The sequence below is a fragment of the Ptychodera flava genome, chromosome 14 (genome assembly GCF_041260155.1).
Source record: "Ptychodera flava strain L36383 chromosome 14, AS_Pfla_20210202, whole genome shotgun sequence".
Lineage (NCBI taxonomy): Eukaryota > Metazoa > Hemichordata > Enteropneusta > Ptychoderidae > Ptychodera > Ptychodera flava.
The window spans coordinates 36856515-36876737 of record NC_091941.1 but is presented as its reverse complement, the minus strand read 5'-3'; the positions used below and the strand labels follow the sequence as shown (position 1 = coordinate 36876737).

Below are 20223 nucleotides of genomic sequence, written 5' to 3'. Positions count from 1 at the left end.
ACTGACCCTTGTATGGATTTGAGATTCCTTCGGTATACATTAAATAAAGAATTATTCTAATCTGTAGGCAGACTGTAATTACCTAGTATAATAATCTCGGTTTATAATGCATGAATGTCTGCGCTGTATTTTACTTTTTATGGCAAGGGATATGTTTTATGTAGAATACTTTGATCCGTTAGCAATGTTCTAAAGGGCAATCAAATAATAACATGTATCTCTGGAACAGGTACAAGTCATTCTTACTCACGGTGCCGTACTGAAATTCAATGTCGGGGCATTTAGTTACAATACTCTGACAGTGTTTGTTGTTTCTACGCATTCATGCGATACGTCCAAAAGCCTTTCAAAGTCCCACAAAGCACAAGACACTGCAATGAGCTATTTAGTTTATACATTGTTACTGACTTCTGAATACTTACTGCATGCTTATGAAGCTTCATTCTGATTGGTTGCAAGAAAGGGATAGTTGGCTTTGGATGGACCGTGAGGCAAAGCATACGGCTCGACAGCTGGACCTCCGTCTGTGCGTCTTCATCATTGCTGATGTCATCAGTTTTCATTATCATGACCTCTGGAAGAACTTTCTTCAAATCACGATACAACGCGGTCACAACTCCTAAACTGCCAACTATGTAAACGATGAAATAAAGTTCATCATTACCGAACATTTTGAATTTTTATAAAGCAAAATTAAGAGTGCAATATGACATTATTAGATTTTGAGTATCACTATGACAACAATGCGCGTTATCTCTCACCTGATTGGTTGACAAGCTGTACAGGAATCATGACATCAGTACCTGCCAACACAGTTTCAACCACTGCCAAGTTTTCATCCGAATTACCTGAGATTAACACGGCGTTTAGATCTACAAAGGAAATTATTAACGTTGGTGACTTTTTGCAAAAGGTTACATTTCCAAACAACTGTGGCATGGTGTAAATAAACAAGGTCATTCTTGGTTCACCCATCTTATAAAATACTTTGTATACTATTAAAGATAAAGTACATCCTCCAGTGAAATTAGTTTTAGTTTATACTACCCACCGACAAACTTCAAGCTTTCTTTTTGCACATTCATACCTTGTGATGGTTTCCAGGCAACCTTAAGTCGCTTCATTCATGCGTACATCTCACGCTATCTTACGTGCTACGTATTGTTTTTAATATATTTTTAGGTCGTTTTCTTTGAAATGGAAAGTGGGGTAACGTATGAGAACTAGAAACAGCTCTTACGAAGATGTATATTCAATAAAAAGTGCTTGGTGACCAATATTCTTTAGGCGACATTCCTTCGAATGATGACAAGCATTAAATTCCATATGCGCCGCGTATTATGAGATGTCTGCCCTCGTTGACCATATATATTTGTGAGCTCCATGGCAATCAAAAGAATTGTGATATTCATAACGTAAGCTTAATTTTTTCAAGCTGCGTATCAAATAAAGTGTTTGCGTTTCAAAAGCTCTATTAACAGTTTCTATATGTACTCGTTTGACATGATAAAGCCGAATCTCCCCGGGGGAGGATATACCATGATGTTTTGACCAGTTCAGTGGATAATTGCGGCAGGTGGTATTGAGATCCGTGGGGATATGGCCCAATGCTTTAGTATTGGATATTCAATGTAACGGAGAAATGTTTCAAAAAGCACCAACAGGAGGGGAGATAGCAGCTCCACGGTGTGCAATCTGCTGTGTGTATAGTAACACTTTATTACACCTCACTCATTCAGCGTGCACTGACATTGGTTAAACACGACTCACGTGACATGTAAAAGAACGTGATGATGCCCTCTGCATTTGATATTACATGGATGACGTCATTTTACTTACTGCGCATCCTTTCTGCGCGTAACAAATTGTCGTTCGCTTGTACTTGCAGTCGGCAACTATGGCTGTGAACGTCATGCAGAGCTGTCAGCGGCACAGTTAGACGATATTTTGATGCAAGTAAACAGCAAACGAACGAAAATGGCAACAAGGAATGCAATTTCTGTGTTCAGCGACTATGCAAGCAACAAATTTTGATACGCCACCGAGGAGATCGGCAAACTTTCAGCGGCAACCCTAGACTCGGCACTGACAACATTTTACGCTTAGGTCCGGACTCAGAAAGGCGAACTGTACTCAAAGAAGTCTTTATGTTTTTGTGTCTTTGCATGTTTGCTTGTTCGGTGTAATAAAAATAATAACTCATGAGAGCTAGGGCAATATCACGATTTATTGCCCGCCCTCGGGCTGGTGGTCATGATCGAAATACTGATGATGCCCGAGCAATATTTAATTTCGTCATATATTTACCTTTGAGAAAAAACTGTAGCAAATAAAATTGTGATGTCCATTTGATCCAAAATTATCAAAAAATTATTGAGGGCATCATCAGTATTTCGATCATGACCACAGGCCCTTGGGCAGGCAATAAATCGTGATATTACCCTCGCTCTCGTGTGTTATTATTTACTTATAACTTCATAGACGGAATTTGTCAGTGGAACTTTAGGTTAACCGTGATGCGTAAAAAGACCTTAATAACGGTAGACTGTGATAGCATATAACATATAATACCCTTCCCCTCAATATTGAAATGTTTAAACTTACCAATATTGTTTGAGTCTACTTGAAAAGTATCGCTTTCAGTTACCAATACGTGCTTTGATACGTCCTCGCTGAAACCGTCCAGCGTCATAATTATGTCAAATACATCCTGAAGTTATGAATACGATGCTGTGAATTATTTCTTACTATAGCCTGTTCTTCTTAATTCTTTATCCCTACCGTGTATGTGCCATCACGACATAAATTACAATAACTCGGTTTTAAGGCAGGCGATGACAAAACATTAAAATCTGACTTTTTTCTATCTCGTGATGGATTTGTCTGGTGGAAATGAGATGATGCGAAAACTGACAGTTATATTGACTATGTGATGGACATAGCAATTTTACTATTGAAAACGTGAGCGCAATTATACATCTTGACGATTGTCGTTTCGCTGGTGCATATTGAACATTAAAGCTATATTTGATTTGTGTTCATTGTCCTGCATGTGCACGTCCAATATTGTCCAGTTAAGAAATGAAAGCATGTTTGTCCCAAATTTTGTCGCAGATTTCCTCGATGTTAGAAATATGAAATTCATTGAAAAGTATTTATATTGAATACCAGTTGTCAGATTCGGTTGAAAATGACTACATGTAATTTTAGCACAATCATTTGATGTTGTCAATTGACAGACAGCCTGACGCTCACTTATCTGTTTTCATTACTCACCTTATGATATAATGTCTGATCCTGTTTTCGCGTCGTCGGGTTTAAGAGGGTACTTCCGGTTGTGACGACACTCTTGAAATAAAACAGACATGGTATGGATAAGTTGAGCAAAACAATCTGATAAAGAATCTTATGATTGCAATTTTATCCAATTTTCCAACAATCCGACAAACCATAGCCAGAAAGATGATATCGACACTCAAGATTTCTTAATATCAGAGCCTATCTTTTTCAAAATGTTCTCCTTTAATTTCGTCATATATTTATCTTTGTTGTGTTTTAAGAAGGACCATGAGTGTAAAGGACCACGTAGGAATACTGTAGCCTAGATTACGTTATTTGATTGAATAAATGTATATTTATGATTGTGCACTCATTTGTGTACCATGATATCTGAGGAAACGAATGACTAAATTAACAAAGTATACATATTACATATTATTCTGTAGTCCTGATTGGCTGAGACTCACACATGTGATACAGGAAACGATTAGGTCCCGTGCCAGACAGCGCTTTGTTTCTGAGCTTATCAAATTGTCGTGTACTGGCTAAGCTTGTGTATTTTGTGTATAATTGTGGCTCTAAAAAGATTTAGGAGTTTTAGAAGAAAGACTTGTTGTCATTGGTTTAACAGTTATTTGACCAACAAAATATGTTTTGACGAACGAGAAATGGAGCGGTCCACGACTGCGACCACATTTCTAACAAAGATTCTGACACAGAATCTATGTTCGGTATAATAAAATTAATTCTGGTTAATAGAGCGTACACTCAGTCTGTTACAATCCATTACCTGCAATTGGGCTGGTGCTCGTGACAGTAAAATAAACACGATTGGAACAAATTTGGTATAATTGGATGTTAATATTTTCCAAATTTCTCAAAAAAGTTAGATGCCCTATTGCTGAAGGTTGCAATATTACAAATTACTCATAAAAACAAGTGTATAACTTAAAAAGAAAAGCAGATGAGCTCACATTTTCAGATTAAACAGACGTCGACACTACCTCACCACCAAATTACCCCACATTAGTTCCACTCGTGTTAATTATCAGTAATACCGTTGAGGTCTCGCCTTAGGCCCGAGACTTATAAATATTGCTGTAGGTAATTGGGTAGGTAATATATAATTTACATATTGCGTTTTCCTGTCGGGCTTGCCTTATGAACAGGACGCAAGCTAGTCACCGTGAAAGAACTTCAATTTCGTTGTGTCTTGTTGACCCATAATACATGCGTGCATGCATACATACATACATGCATGCAGGCAGGCAGGCAGGCAGGCAGGCAGGCAGACAGACAGACAGACAGACAGACAGACAGACAGACAGACAGACAGACAGACAGACAGACAGACAGGCAGGCAGACAGGCAGGCAGGCAGGCAGGCAGGCAGGCAGGCATGCATGCATGCATGCATGCATGCATGCATGCATACATACATACATACATACATACATACATACATACATACATACATACATACATACATACATACATACATACATACATACATACATACATACATACATACATACATACATACATACATACATACATACATACATACATACATACATAGAATTTTTATTTACCGAAATAAATCCTTGAGCTACAGTATTATCACTGATGTCACGAAGTGGTTCCGCTAAGATTACATGGCGAAATATATCTGTTGCCATGGTGAAATCTTGGGCGAGAAAGTCATTGAAACTGATATTTACAATATTGTTCAGTCGATCCATGATGTTCTCCGCTCTACTGACATTCAGGTTTCTTGCAAGAGCCTGTATGAATCACAAAAGAAACCAGTCAGAATGTCGATTTTAATTTTGATATAAAATAGCGTTATTTAAAAGAAACCGTCGAAAATTATCCCTTAGGCGGTATAGAATATGTTTCATCACATTTTGTTGAAGTCAGTGTACATAACATTGAAGTATTGATATCATATATTGTTTAAGAACGTGAAAAACAAGTATCGAGAGTGAGATTGTAGTCGCGCATTGGGCTCCTATAGGAACCACTACGCTCATGTAAAATGGAACAGGTTCTCAAAATTCTTCACGTCCGAGTGGAGAGGGAGAATTAAAGAAAGTCTTATGTTTCATTCAGCGCAGCTTCCAAAGGTTAAAACAATGATGAATGCATTTCATAAATTCTGAAAAATAATAACTTCTGCTGCTGCTATTCCTGCGACGAAATAATATACTCAGAGCTAAGTGACAGTATGATGAAATCCTAGCCCAAGCTGCATTACTAATGGTTTACTACTTGACAAGACTAAAGCTGGTGTATCTTGTTATTCACGTTTGTACTTGAAATAAAACTCAACGTATATAGCTATCGGACCTGTATCATTGTCATATGTATTAAAATAACGCCCATTCCTCACATGGTGGACACTTATTATTTGGTCTTGCGGACAATAGCGCCCTTTTACTACCCTAAAGGCCTGTAGGCTACCAGAAATACAGTGCTATTTCCCAAGACAGTGCGCAGGGGAAATATAAATGTGTTTCTGGTAACGCGCGACCAGGAGAGGTAATAAAAAGGGCGCTATTGCCCGAACGAAAACCCTGGAGGCAATAGGTGTTTTATAACGCACCACTTGCTCATGCTCTTCAATGATATAGAGTTTCATTTTAAGCTGTCTTAGTGTTTTTATTCGCGAGACCATTACGATACGAGTTTATAGGTCAAAGAGGTTCAAGTTTTTGCACAGAAAAAGGTGGCGAAAATATATCCAGCATACTAAAGGACGTCTTTGTATCACTTGATTATTGTTGCCCATGAGCTTCTGATGTTCCTTGTGTTGGAATGCAACGTATTGCTATTGTCGTCAGAGGCTCGTCGCTTATTGCGCTCTGGCCACACGCAAACATATCAAAATTTCAAAGCTGCGAATGACACTTCGCTCATTCTTACGTGACGAAGTATTTCCCCAAGGAAAAAGCTTTCGAATATACATATCCCTGACATCACTTTTTTGAGCCAATGGACACTAGTCTTACTTTCTCGTCAAGTGACTTGTTCGGGAAAACCAAGGCATTCAATGAGCATGTGGCGTGTTATAACAACGAACAAAAACTCTTAAGTACAACCAGCATTGTGTTCGGATTCATTTGAATGGAGCTTTAAAATCTTACAGACCTCGTTCAACAGCCTCAGTAGATCACGTCTTACACAGACTACCTCCGGCAAAGAACACGATGCGGGGTCAACTGTCAACATATATGTAAAATATAATTAACTTGCTATCAAAAAGACTACACGGGTTATCATGTATTCAAATGAAACCACATGTTCCAATTTTGTATTCAAGTAAAAACATTTTACGGAAAGATGAAGGAAATAGTTAATGTTTAAACAATTTGAAATGCTCGAAGCATACCTTTTACAAATTTACAATATAGGTCACTAAACTGAGTCATAAGTACATACTCGCTTGAGTCATATTTAACCAAGAGTATATAATTAAGCTGAACGGTCTATGAATTCGCTGTAAATCGCAGGAATAAAAAAGTGCAATTAGCTTCCTGATAACTAAGATAAGATATATATATATCGTGTCTCACCAGTACGTTCGGGCTGACAGCTTTCCTCGTCGTGATTACAGTCAGTAGGTGTTTTTCCGGAAGGAATTTTATCGGCTGATGTTGTGTAGACAACAGTAGATGGCTGTGTGTCGACTTGATCCTGTGAAGTTGCCGTCAAAGTCGACTCAGTCTTCGGGAGCTCATCGGTAATTGGAGAGGGTAGGGCGGTCTTTGTTGTGGCTTTTTGAGTAGTGGTAGGTTCCAATGTCGTTGTCACGTCTTGAGTCGAACGTTTCGATTCTGCTGTTGTTAATGGTGGTACAACGACTTGTAAGTAGAAAAGTTAGGTATGATAAGTAAGAAGCATTGCACATAAAATGTGCCATTGGCATTAATGTATGTATGTATGTATGTATGTATGTATGTATGTATGTATGTATGTATGTATGTATGTATGTATGTATGTATGTATGTATGTATGTATGTATGTATGTATGTATGTATGTATGTATGTATGTATGTATGTATGTATGTATGTATGTATGTATGTATGCATGCATGCATGCATGCATGCATGCATGCATGCATGCATATATATATATATATATATATATATATATATATATATATATATATATATATATATATATATAATATGTATGTATACATATTATATATATGTATCTATGTATGTATGTATGTATCTATGCATCTATGCATGTATGCATGCATGCATGCATGCATGCATGTATGTATGTATGTATGTATGTATGTATGTATGTATGTATGTATGTATGTATGTATGTATGTATGTATGTATGTATGTATGTATGTATGTATGTATGTATGTATGTATGTATGTATGCATGCATGCATGCATGCATGCATGCATATATATATATATATATATATATATATATATATATATATATATATATATATACATATAATATGTATGTATACATATTATATATATGTATGTATGTATGTATGTATGTATGTATCTATGTATCTATGCATGCATGCATGCATGCATGTATGTATGTATGTATGTATGTATGTATGTATGTATGTATGTATGTATGTATGTATGTATGTATGTATGTATGTATGTATGTATGTATGTATGTATGTATGTATGTATGTATGTATGTATGTATGTATGTATGTATGTATGTATGCATGCATGCATGCATGCATGCATGCATGCATGCATGCATGCATGCATGCATATATATATATATATATATATATATATATATATATATATATATAATATATATATATATATATATAATATGTATGTATACATATTATATGTATGTATGTATGTATGTATGTATGTATGTATGTATGTATGTATGTATGTATGTATGTATCTATGCATGCATGCATGCATGTATGTATGTATGTATGTATGTATGTATGTATGTATGTATATTTTAGTTTAGGGTTATTGTTTTTCATTAACCAGACAAGAAAAAGCAATGAATACTTTCTCAGCCAATACCCAAGGGAAACAGCTTCGCATCATCACTTTTGCTGAATGTCAAGGACTAGAAAGATTTTGGGGGGCTTTAGACCGCGGTTTCTATTTTTATTGTATTTTATTCTTAACTATTGATGCAACAGGTTTGTCTTTTATCACTGGCTGCATTATACTTCCGTTTTCTTTTTAGCATTTTTGGGACATGCAAACAGGGATATCAAGGATACCTGTACTGATGAGTATGTTACCAAAAAAGCCATAACGCACAGGTTCTGAAATGACGCACTGGGTGACCTGACCTGAGAAACGATCCTCTTTCTTTGGTCTACGGGAGAACAGTGATACTTAAACGTTTGGTGACTATTGACAACTCGTTTCGCTCAGGGTTGTACGCGAATTTTGACAGTCGTCATGACAGCGGCCACGATCTTCTCAGTACGACCAGACATACTGTAGCAGGGCTTAAAATAAACAATGGGCTTTCCGTTGGGAGGAGGCATATTGTTTGTGATTGATACATTATGATCAAAATTCAATGAAAATGCGTTTTCATTGGCCATCATTTCCTGTGCTTGTCATCCAAGTTCATCAGTTGAGATATTTAAACTTTGTATCAGGCAGGCAGGTAGGTAGGTAGGTAGGCAGGTAGGTAGGATAAGTAGGTAGGTAGGTAGGAAGGCAGGCAGGCAGGTAGGTAGGTAGGTAGGTATGTAGATAGATAGATAGGTAGGTAGGCATTGATAGATGGATGGCTTGATGTACAGATGTATGGATTATAATCATGATGAAATTTACCGTCATCTTCATCGCCCTTACAAAGACCTTTCTTCCTCTCATCACAGTCAAGTTTTATCCATTTATTGCTGTCTTTCAAATCTATGTAGGCACATTCTTTGTTTTCACCACTTTCGGATTCTGAGTTTGAATTATCCCAAAAGTTGAACGAAAATGCCGTTCCATCGTCCCAAAGCCATTGTCCTCCATCGTATTTTAAACCAAGCCATGGGTCCGAACTATTCAGGAAAACAGCAAAAAAGTTACAAAGTATCTGTTATATTTCGTATGTATAATTAACTCTTGACGTTGGATACTCTGGGTAAAAGTATTATTACATGTCCGTCAGGGATGTATCCGTGCATTCGTCATCGATTACTCGAATGGCTGATTTACAAATAGGTTTATCTTTTGATGGGTAGTGTGTTGACATTATTAGGCGAATAGATGTTTCCTTTTCCCGGCCTCCATTAAATGATCACTGAAATTCCTATAGCTTTGCATTTTGTGTTGTTTCCATTTCCTCCGTTAAGTTTGCATCGTTATTGGAACCTCATTCGCTGCGACTCCACACACTATCCAAAACATCGTATAATGGCAGTTTTTTCTGACATTGGCTAGCAATACTTACAGACAAGCACGGCGGACAATTATACAAACATGTCTTTATGGCAAGCATGCAAAAATGATCGCAAAATCAACATTATCTTTGAAACTGTCTTGCAATTCTACACTACGAGCACTGGCACATCTCGAATTTTAGGCTACTACGACTTGCCATTCCAAATCACAAGATATCTTTTTTATTGTTAAAAAGACGAACTGACATAGCCCAAACATGTACAAATTAATTGGTCAAGCAAAGTCATGTTAAGAAATGATCCATGAATGGTCACTGTTGAAGACTGTTGCAGGCCAACATGATCATTCAAAGGGGTTGTCGTCAGAACTGCGCGTGTGCGACTTTCTTGTTCATAAACAACGTATTTCATGCATGATATCTATTTGCATCACTTCGACATAGCTGCAACATATAAATTTTACGATATTTATTGTCAACAAGCATGTTTCAACTTTCATCAATCGCCAACGTACACTAGATACAGTATTTACATCGGTCGTAGGGTTCTCTGGCAACCTTTGAGCAGAGTTCTGACGACTACCTCCCTTTAATTAACAAAATATCACTTCGTTAATTGGCGACTTCGCTTAACAGTTAACTTGACTGTGGTGGGTGAAAAGTGTGCTGTGAACTCAATGTGAGTCACTGGACATGACCCTAAGATGTCTGAGCTCGATCGACGAGATATTACCTTGTCTACGGCATTTTAGCGTATAGTAACGTGTAAAATAATTGCAGAAAGTGCAGTATTAGAATAGCCTGCTATAGTTGGCAGAAAACGTTCATGCTATATCACATACCCGCGGAAATTGTTTTGCAAGTAGTTCTGTTCCTCTTGGTCACCTATGCTAACGAGAAAGGCACTAAACTCTGCGCAAGCGTCCTTAGCTTCCGACCAGGGGACTTCATCAGTTAATAACTTATAACACGAATCTTCATTATCATTCCATCCGTCAGGGCAAGCTGATGTACCTGCAACAGTAATAAATAACGACTGTCTACCTGTACCATACGCATAATCAATGTAATAGCTGCACCAGGGTCTGGCTCTAGAGGTTTTAATGGCTAGTCCATTCAATTTTCTTTTAATTTCACGCGTACACAGTGTTTCTTTCCTATTAACTGATAGATAACTTCATAAATTTCAGTACTTGTGATACTTGTGAAAAACCCACATTTATTTCATTTGTATGTTACATAAACACAGACACAATTTTAATTGCCAACTGCTTATGTTGTCGTTTCCCCTCTAAAACCATGCGCTTACAAAATTCTTAATTTCTTCAAAAAATTGTCTTCTGTGGGATTATATAAATTTCTAGAAATGTTCTTGTGAAATTGTCGTGAGTGACAAATAAAGGCAGCGAATCAGCTGATTAGCATCAGTATCATGCTTTGAAGACTCGTCGGCGGAAATATTTCATTTGTAACGTTCACAACAACATCCGCAAAAACAACATTAAAACAAAACAAAGCAAAATGTCAAATACAAGGCACTTTTGATAATGAATGAAAAACTGATTTAACACCAGTTGACGCTGACATGTGCATCGATTTGTATATTATCGCTGCTTGAGACTTCATATATTCTAATCGCTCGAGCGCTAAATAAGGTTTCTAAAGTTCTTTTCCCATCTGATTGACTAGGCAGTTCAAAATGAATACTTTAAGTCAACAGAAGACCGTTGCTCTATAACCGACACAAATTCAGGTCAGTGACTCACTCCTCGTCTCATATTGAGAACGCAAATTTAATGTCTCACCGTCGACATCACTTGAAACCCGCGTGCCACTTTTCCATTACAGTTGCACTGTTGGCATAATTGCAGCTGAACAAATTGTGTATTTGCGCCACTTTGTAGTTGATCGACATGGCGTTGTGATTAAATGTTAATTTCCGATTGAAACGCCTCGAGCCTACACTTTATCATGCCGTCACTAATATTACAGAATATAAATTGCGAATGACATGGATAGATCGAAATTACTTCAGTTGCGACAATGACATAAACCTATATTGATTTACTTGCATTATACACGCACATACACATTATACATACATACATGCATACATACATACATACATACATACATACATACATACATACATACATACATACATACATACATACATACATATATACATACATACATACATACATACATACATACATACATACATACATACATACATACATACATACATACATACATACATACATACATACATATACATGCATGCGTGCATAGGTACATACATACATAGGTACATACATATATATATATATATATATATATATTATATATATATATATATATATATATATATAAAATATGTATACATACACAATATTATGTATATATATATATATATATATATATATATATATATATATATATATATATATATATATATATATAAACATATATATATTAGTTGAGTTGTCAATATATATACATGTACATATATCGAAGTATACAGATGTCCTCGTGGGAAATTACAGTGCTCAATGCAAAAGCAGGGCGTTATAAATAAATAAACAGAATACTTCAAGTACAAAGTAATGAACTTGAAGTATTCTGTTTACATATACATACATATATATATATATATATATATATATATATATTAGTTGAGTTGTCATCGAGAAATGTTTAAGAAGTAGTCATTGCTCCTTGACATTCACTCTCCAGACACCCTAAAGACATGCCTTACCCCATTCCTCACCCCAAGCCTAACCCTACGACTAACCCAACATGTATGCCTTACTCGATAAAGTACCCAAGCTCAAACCGGTGAATGGGGAATACATTTATCCGGATGGATAACAATTACGGGGTATTACAGAGTCGCGCAGTTAGTCACAGTTATTTTTTAGCGATATTTATCAAGATAAAGGGAGATTTTCGGCTTGTATATGATAGGGGATCCACGTTTAGCCACACTATACGATAGGCTTTATTTCGGAGAACCCTAAGAATATTTATTCTGTCACAGGCACCGTTATTCTATACTCTTTTTTTTAAACTTATATTCTATAGCTTGTTCGGTGTACGACATTTCTGCACAGACGTGCAACTGACATTTTGACAATTATAAGTTTGTCACACGTACGTATTTAACCGGTCTTGATATCGCTGTTGGAGGTCTACGGTTAGATTATTTATCAACTTAAAGCAGAATGACAACTTAACATTTGAATGGAAAACAGAGGACAACAGCACGTAAATACTTAATGTCATAATGTCAACATGGGCTGATGCAAGGGGCTTAAGGCGGAGCCTCCCTTTAAAAGGCCGCCAACCTATGGCGGCGTTCATTGTGTAAGTGGACACCAAGCAGGTAACATGAGGGCACACGCTCCAGAAAATGCCACTTTTTAGTTTTTTCCGACCGCAAAAACGCTGACAGACTGCCAAGCAGTCAGCACGAAGCTGCTGCCAATCGAACTCAGTGGTTATATTCAAATTCTAACGTGACTGGAAGACGTTTTTTAAGGAAATTCGAGTGTGGTGCTGGGGAATAAATGACTGTTGGCAATTTGAACCGGACCGTCAATCAAACGATTATATAAGCTCTGTTTGCCATATTAGCAAAAGGTGACAAAAGATTGAAATCAGTTTGTGTAATTAATGTTATAGAAATCAAACATCGTACTGGCCATGTGTTTGACTGGGAGGAGAACTCCACTAATGCGAGAACCAGGGATTGAAAAGTGCGGCTTTAACGATTACCCCATGACAACTGCTTGGAATACTACTCGCTATACGTCAGCTGCAACTCAGACTTCATTAACCTTTTTCACAGTTCTCTCAGTGTTTGCTTCGCAAACGATGAGATCGGCTGTCTTGCCACTCGAAACATTCGCAAATGTATCTAGGGATTCAAGTCATGTAAAGATTGACATTGTTAACGAAGAACTGAAATGGCCGTATTGAATTGTTTGGCATGGTTGGGGCGTACATCAAAAAAACATTCAACTTACAATCCCAATTTGCAAAATAAATTGGTCTGTACTGTTTTGCGAGGAAAACCTGTACAAATTTGTGCATTCTTTCGTTGTGGTCTGTTTTCCTCGAGCAGAGATGTAAAAGGTAAAATCACAAATTATGACTTTTCCATTTTTCAGGCATATCAAATTCCTAAAAAAACGTTGGTTTTATTCAAGTTTTGATGATTGAAACGATGGGTGTTCGTGCGTGGTTTCATTTTGACGAATAATTGACACAAAGTGTTTAATTATTAACAATGCATCATTGCAGTGAGGTATAATGATCAAGCCTTAATCAAAAAGTGATGAAACAGCTTTCCCCAAACAGTCTACGTTGAAATGGCAAACCTGTCACGTGATTGATCATCTGTCGATGATAGCGACCATCCGGAAATTACTTGTTCCAATAGAGCGCATGACATGTTTTACGGGCGGACCATTATTTTTTACTGTTACCACCGTGTCTAATTAAAAATACTAATACTAATTAGAAATACTACTACTGATTACCGTATATTGTGTTCATGCATTACGACTGATGGTGCAATAACAATTTAGGTATGACGTAACTGATAAACCCGGAACATTGATATAGCTGTACGTCGACTTGTACAGCATGGTTCGTTAGACTCGATAGTAAAATGACTTTCCATGGTTTACCGCAATAAGAACGTTTCTGTTCCTTTTATAATATAAAGGGACGTTATGTTATTACTATGCCCTGTTCGTCGCATTTTAATTGGTCGAGCTGAACCACGTGACTGACCACAAATAAACAGGAATGGTTTGTTTACATGCCGTGAATATGAATAATAATAATATTAACATTGTAACTTTACAGCTGAAACGTAAAATTGTGATTTGTACAAAGATCATAATCAAACATAAAACAAAATGAAGCACTGTTGGCCAAGTTTATACACTTATTTCCCGAAGAATCTCCGGATAAGCACATTTTTTATAAATGTTTTTCTTGGGCTCGTTGATAATACAATGGAAATAACAGATTCCGCCCTGACCATCAACGTTTATTTGTGGGGTTAGGTGAGAGGAAAGACAAAATTTACGGGCTCGGCTTAATTTTTTGCTTTCCTCTCGCCCTTGCCCATAATTAAACGTTTATCGTCAGGGCGTCGTCCATTATTTCTGTAAGAGCCACTGTTCAGCGAACACCTAAAATGTATTTTCATCAGACCTGTACTTGTGTCAGGGTTGGACAATGCCATAAAATATTCTAGCAAACTCTGCAATTTAACCACGACACTGTTTCTAACATAAACATTCTGCCACATGATCTAGCCTGAGTTCATGCAAGAAGCGTTCCCGCCTAATCCATCAGCCATGTACGTTTCTTTCGCTTTCTGCTGTTTCCTGGGATACATCACTTGGATACATCACTACCATCACTGATGAAAGTTGATATGCATTAAAAGAATTGGTGTACTCGTACTAGCTGGCCGTCCTACTCTTACTTAACGAATTTTTCGGTGGTATCTATCGTCTTCTACTTTTAGTAATTACTGTCACATTTTGTAACGTGGTAGTGAGCGGAAATAAAGAACAGAATGATAACAAATACTGCAGCTGCATAGTTGGCGTTCTATTCGACCAAAAACGTCCATCCACTCTTGTATCCCTCTCTCTCTCCACCAATCCATAGTAATTATAACAATAATGGGTTCCTGTATAGCGCACATATCCACAAGTTGTGCTCAAGGCGCTTTACAATTATTATGCATCCATCCATCTATCCATCCATCCATCCATCCATCCATCAATCCCTCCCTCCAACCATCCACTCATACACACACACATGCATCCATCCATCCATCCATCCATCCATCCATCCATCCATCCATCCATCCATCCATCCATCCATCCATCCATCCATACATCCATACATACATACATACATACATACATACATACATACATACATACATACATACATACATACATACATACATACATACATACATACATACATACATACATACATACATACATACATACATACATACATACATACATACACAGTGACAGATAGACAGATATATTAGTAGAAAGAAACGAACAGAAAAGAGCTTAACTATCTGTTACCGAACTTCAAGCGGTAACATTGCATTGTTTGATTGATATGAATTTCGGAACTCGTGCCTTACCATGATAGAGACAGCATGCCAAGACCTTTATGACACTGATCTGAAATAAAAGAAATGGCAGTACGTTAATGGAAAATAAAGCCTTTATTGTAAAAAATATATGCGTGACCTTGTCCCGTTTAACAGATACAATTTGCAAGCTCACGTTTCAAGAGAATGGACTGTAAATTAACAATGTACAATCACTTTACTTATGATCAAAGAAGTGTTCATCAACTAATTCACGTACTGTTCTGCAGGCGTACCTGTAGATCATGAGAAGTTAAAAAGACAAGGTTTTCAACCGAAACACCCTAAATAACGCTGCAAGCGGTCGTTGACAGTCAGAGAAAGCAACCCATGGGAGAAATCACTCTCTGTGCTAATGGAAAAAATAATACAAGAAAACCTAGATCGGTACTTTGCCTAAAGCGTGTGATTAAAACGATTACAAGGCGTCAACTTCAATATCTACGATCAAACCGTGTACAGCAGTTTCTATTTTATCGACATTTGACAACAAGGGCAATCTGACTTTAAAAATCACAGTCCTTAGTGATGAAAAGGAATCATAATTATGTTATATCTTCGATGACAACTCTCAACTCTCAGATAACATGTTTATATCATTTCCAAATTACATGTTTCTATTCAAAGGGAAATATTGCCACATTCCGGGCACGCTTTGATCAACTAATCTTATCCTACCTTATCTACTATTGACTATCCTATGCAAAATTTTAATTAAGAAAGCATATATTTTTTCTCAGCCAACAATGAAAAGATGTTCTCTCAGCTAATCTGACAGACAAGCTCTCCTGCAATGGACCTTGCTCTAAGTAGTATGTTCCACGCGTGCGCATGCCAGGAAAGAGTAAACATTTTGCTATGATTTTCATAGGCTATACTGCTTTCAATACGAAATTCGATTTGTCATGTTGTTTTAGGCAAATTACTTGAACACGTCAACAGTTCCCAAGTGTGTATACTTGGTCAGAATAATTGAACCAGTGTTTGTCCAGATGCCAAGACGTGTTTTCTACGATAGATGATTCAATGGTTATGCAACTGACAGACTTCTCCCTCCGAAATTAAAATTGATCTGAACTCAAGGAAATTCAACAGACTCTGTCAAAAATGAAAGAAATGCTACTGTGCATATATAACATGGTCAGGCTGTTCATACGCAAATATTAACAAATTATCTGATTACGATCAATTTCGTATTTTTCCCCCAACTTGGTCGTAAGCAACTTAGATCCTATCTATTAGGTGAATTATGTTTCAGCAGATGGTATTAGTTCTATGAAATTGCCAGTTACGTGTGGAGTGCCTCAGGGATCAATACTTGGACCGACCTGTTTTTGATTTACATAAATGACCTACCTAATTCATCTGACTACTTTGATTTCCGACTGTTTGCAGATGATTCGAATCTTTTCCACACATACTCGAGTGATACGAAATGTATAGACCTTTCACTAGTAGAAAACCAGTTGAGAGATGTAATCTGTTGGTGTGATGCAAACAAGCTCACTATAAATATTAAGAAAACCACCTATGTATTTTTTCACCAGAAACGTAAATCGGTGTATTTACATGGTAATATCTGTGTTAAAAGTGTGCCTTTAATTCAGTCTGATCAAGCGTCATTTGTTGGTGTAAATATAGATGAGAACCTAACTTGGAAACAACATATTACTAGAGTCAACGCACTAATTAGAATGAAGGCAGGAATTCTTTTTAGAATAAGAAATTTTGTACCACAAAATGTATTAGTATTACTTTATAAATCATTTATACAACCATACATTACATATGGTTTAGAAGTATGGGGAAATACGTATTCATCCTATTTAAATTCCATTCTTATCACGCAGAAAATGTGTATGCGAACAATAACTTTTTCTGGATTAAGAACTCCGTCATTACCTTTATTTTTTAAATTACGCATCTTAGATGTTTATAAGCTTTACAAGTTGCTTGTTGGTAATTTTGTGTTTGATTTATATCATCAAAATGTACCACATCCCATGATAGACTATTTCCAAGTTGTGGATCATTGTTATGACACCCGTCAAAAAGTAGGGATGAATTTAACATTGCCGAAAATGTACACATGTAAAGGTCAATCGGCAATTTCGTACACGGGTGCTCACTATGGAACTCGTTGCCTAATGTAATTAAAGCTCATACTTCCAGGCATAGCTTTACAAAAGCACTGAGAGAGTATCTGTTACAGGAATACCTACAGTGAACTAGTTAAATCACAATAGTCGTCACATCATTGTGTATGAATTTTCAGGAATACCTCGCTCTGATATCAAATTTGTATCATATAAATATAAAATAATGTTTGTAGAACTCTTTGTATAACAGCGTACGTGTTGACCTGACTAATTTAAATTTTGTAAATGGGCCAGGCTCGACTAGCGAACAGCTATATTTTCTGGCTCCACATTACCACTGAAATGTAAATTTTGTATTTGCCTGTTATGACTTGTGAAGTGTACTACTACTACTTTTCACGGTAATAAACCAAGTTATATAAACTGAACGACCAATTTGATTAGAAACGACGATATAGAGTATTCTCTATCACTGCATGATTTGATTGTGATCACGCAGAAAATAAAGATATCAGGCCAACTTAGATGTTCTATCAACTCCTGGCTTGATCAGAGCAACACTGACTTGATGTGTGAAAGATTTGTATAGCATCAGCGTACTAAATTAATTTATGCATGAAAACTATAACAGCTTTTTTCATACAAAATATTTACAATTTGAGGCTGATTTCATGATGTTCACATCATTGATAAAATAACTTGAAATCAAATATGCATCAGTTTTTACATATGTCATCGATGCTACTTTGGGATGATGCACACACATACATATTATGTGTTCACACTGATATACATGCGTAAATACTTAGCATACATAAATATAAGCTAAGCCTATCTTCAACGCGAGTACCGTAAAATAGTTTTGCAGATCTAATACTGACTTTTGATCCTATAAACACTTGAAGTCGAGCACTGGTCATGACAGTCATTTGAGGTCAAAACGATGTTCATTCGTGGTGGATTTTTGTCATAAGAACTGATAATGTATGACAAAACAATCTCTTAAAGGCAATGTTAGCACTCGTGAATTTGAAACATAAATTATACATTATGGAAAACTCAATACAAAATTATGACAGTAGAAGACCACTCTACATCATGTGTGTATTGTAATAGTGCTTGTATCAGTCGTCACTTTGTAAGAGGTCATACTTTTAGTTTTGTCTCGGTTTTGATCTTTTATGTGACGGCGGGTCCGAGTTCTAGTGCTTTCTGATGAGATTTGGTTTCCGGTGGTCGTACATTCCTTTTACTAGAAAGCTAGGTGTGGAGGTCATGTGTAGATCATTAAGTACATTTACATGTACGGTGAATACCGTTGGTCATTCATGTTATATTGACCCGGGGGAAATGATGGATACCACGTGGGTCATTCATGCCTATAGAGATTATTTCTTACCATATGATTGCCATGAATGCTTAAGGTTAAAATCAATTGACACGGTTAGATACCTTGGAGACTATAATTTATCGAAATAACGTTTAAGTAATGTTTTATAGATCATGTGATTTGTTGTGTCCCTGACCTTAACTTGTTGGTTTCCTACCCAGATACTGATATCTATATCGTTTGCTGCAACCGTCTGCACTGCTATTATGCTTTTTTATGAATGTAAATAAGTTGGTGTTATCTACTAAAAGTTTTAAAGTCTAAATTTGTAAATGGCCAGCTAATGTCATTCGGTTAAAATGGGGAAGAGAGAGGATCGAGGACCAAGGAGTAAGAGGTTTGATGTCAGAAAATCGTGCTCGATGAGGCTTGGAGCTGTTTCATGATGATGAGCTACAGAGTAACGGAGTTATTCTCCTAACGAAGCAATGTTCTAATTTTGACCCTTCTTGGAAATTTCCTACATTGTGAAATGAACACTCCTTTGAATTTCAGATACAAGGATGAAGGAAGTGATTTTCAATTTGAGTACAGGTTCTTTGAAACATGTACATCTGCCGCCGTACACTGCGTACAAGATAGGGCTCACCGTCATTTCCGATGCTCTCTCAGATATGAGACTTCCTTTTAACTACTTCGCTTGATTTTTATGAAGGCCATAGTAACAGCTGCCATGGCAACGTGTTCTGTGAGTGAACTGCTTTTCTCTGTCACGGTAACAGTTATTCACTATGTCCTTAGCAACAGATGTGATGATGGTACAAATTAACTAGCTGGATGTTTTCCATAACTGCCTTTCGATTCATCACAAAACCCTATACGTCATTCACTGTTCTTCTTTTAATGTGATTAAATGTACTGAGTCTAGTTTA

At 36.7% G+C, this 20223-nt stretch overlaps 1 protein-coding gene across 2 annotated transcripts in view; it reads right to left on the bottom strand.

Moving 5' to 3' along the window:
* The window catches only part of LOC139150349 (adhesion G protein-coupled receptor E3-like), a 47786-nt gene that overhangs the window by 9000 nt on the left and 18563 nt on the right, over window positions 1-20223 (bottom strand). For both annotated transcript variants that reach the window (XM_070722649.1, XM_070722650.1), the window contains exons 3-12: window positions 15854-15893; window positions 10500-10671; window positions 9099-9316; window positions 6854-7141; window positions 6429-6499; window positions 4871-5062; window positions 3277-3348; window positions 2605-2710; window positions 762-872; window positions 423-631 (exon numbers count right to left, since the gene is read on the bottom strand). In XM_070722649.1, the coding sequence (XP_070578750.1) occupies window positions 423-631; window positions 762-872; window positions 2605-2710; window positions 3277-3348; window positions 4871-5062; window positions 6429-6499; window positions 6854-7141; window positions 9099-9316; window positions 10500-10671; window positions 15854-15893 (1479 nt within the window). The remainder of the gene's footprint in view (window positions 1-422; window positions 632-761; window positions 873-2604; window positions 2711-3276; window positions 3349-4870; window positions 5063-6428; window positions 6500-6853; window positions 7142-9098; window positions 9317-10499; window positions 10672-15853; window positions 15894-20223) is intronic.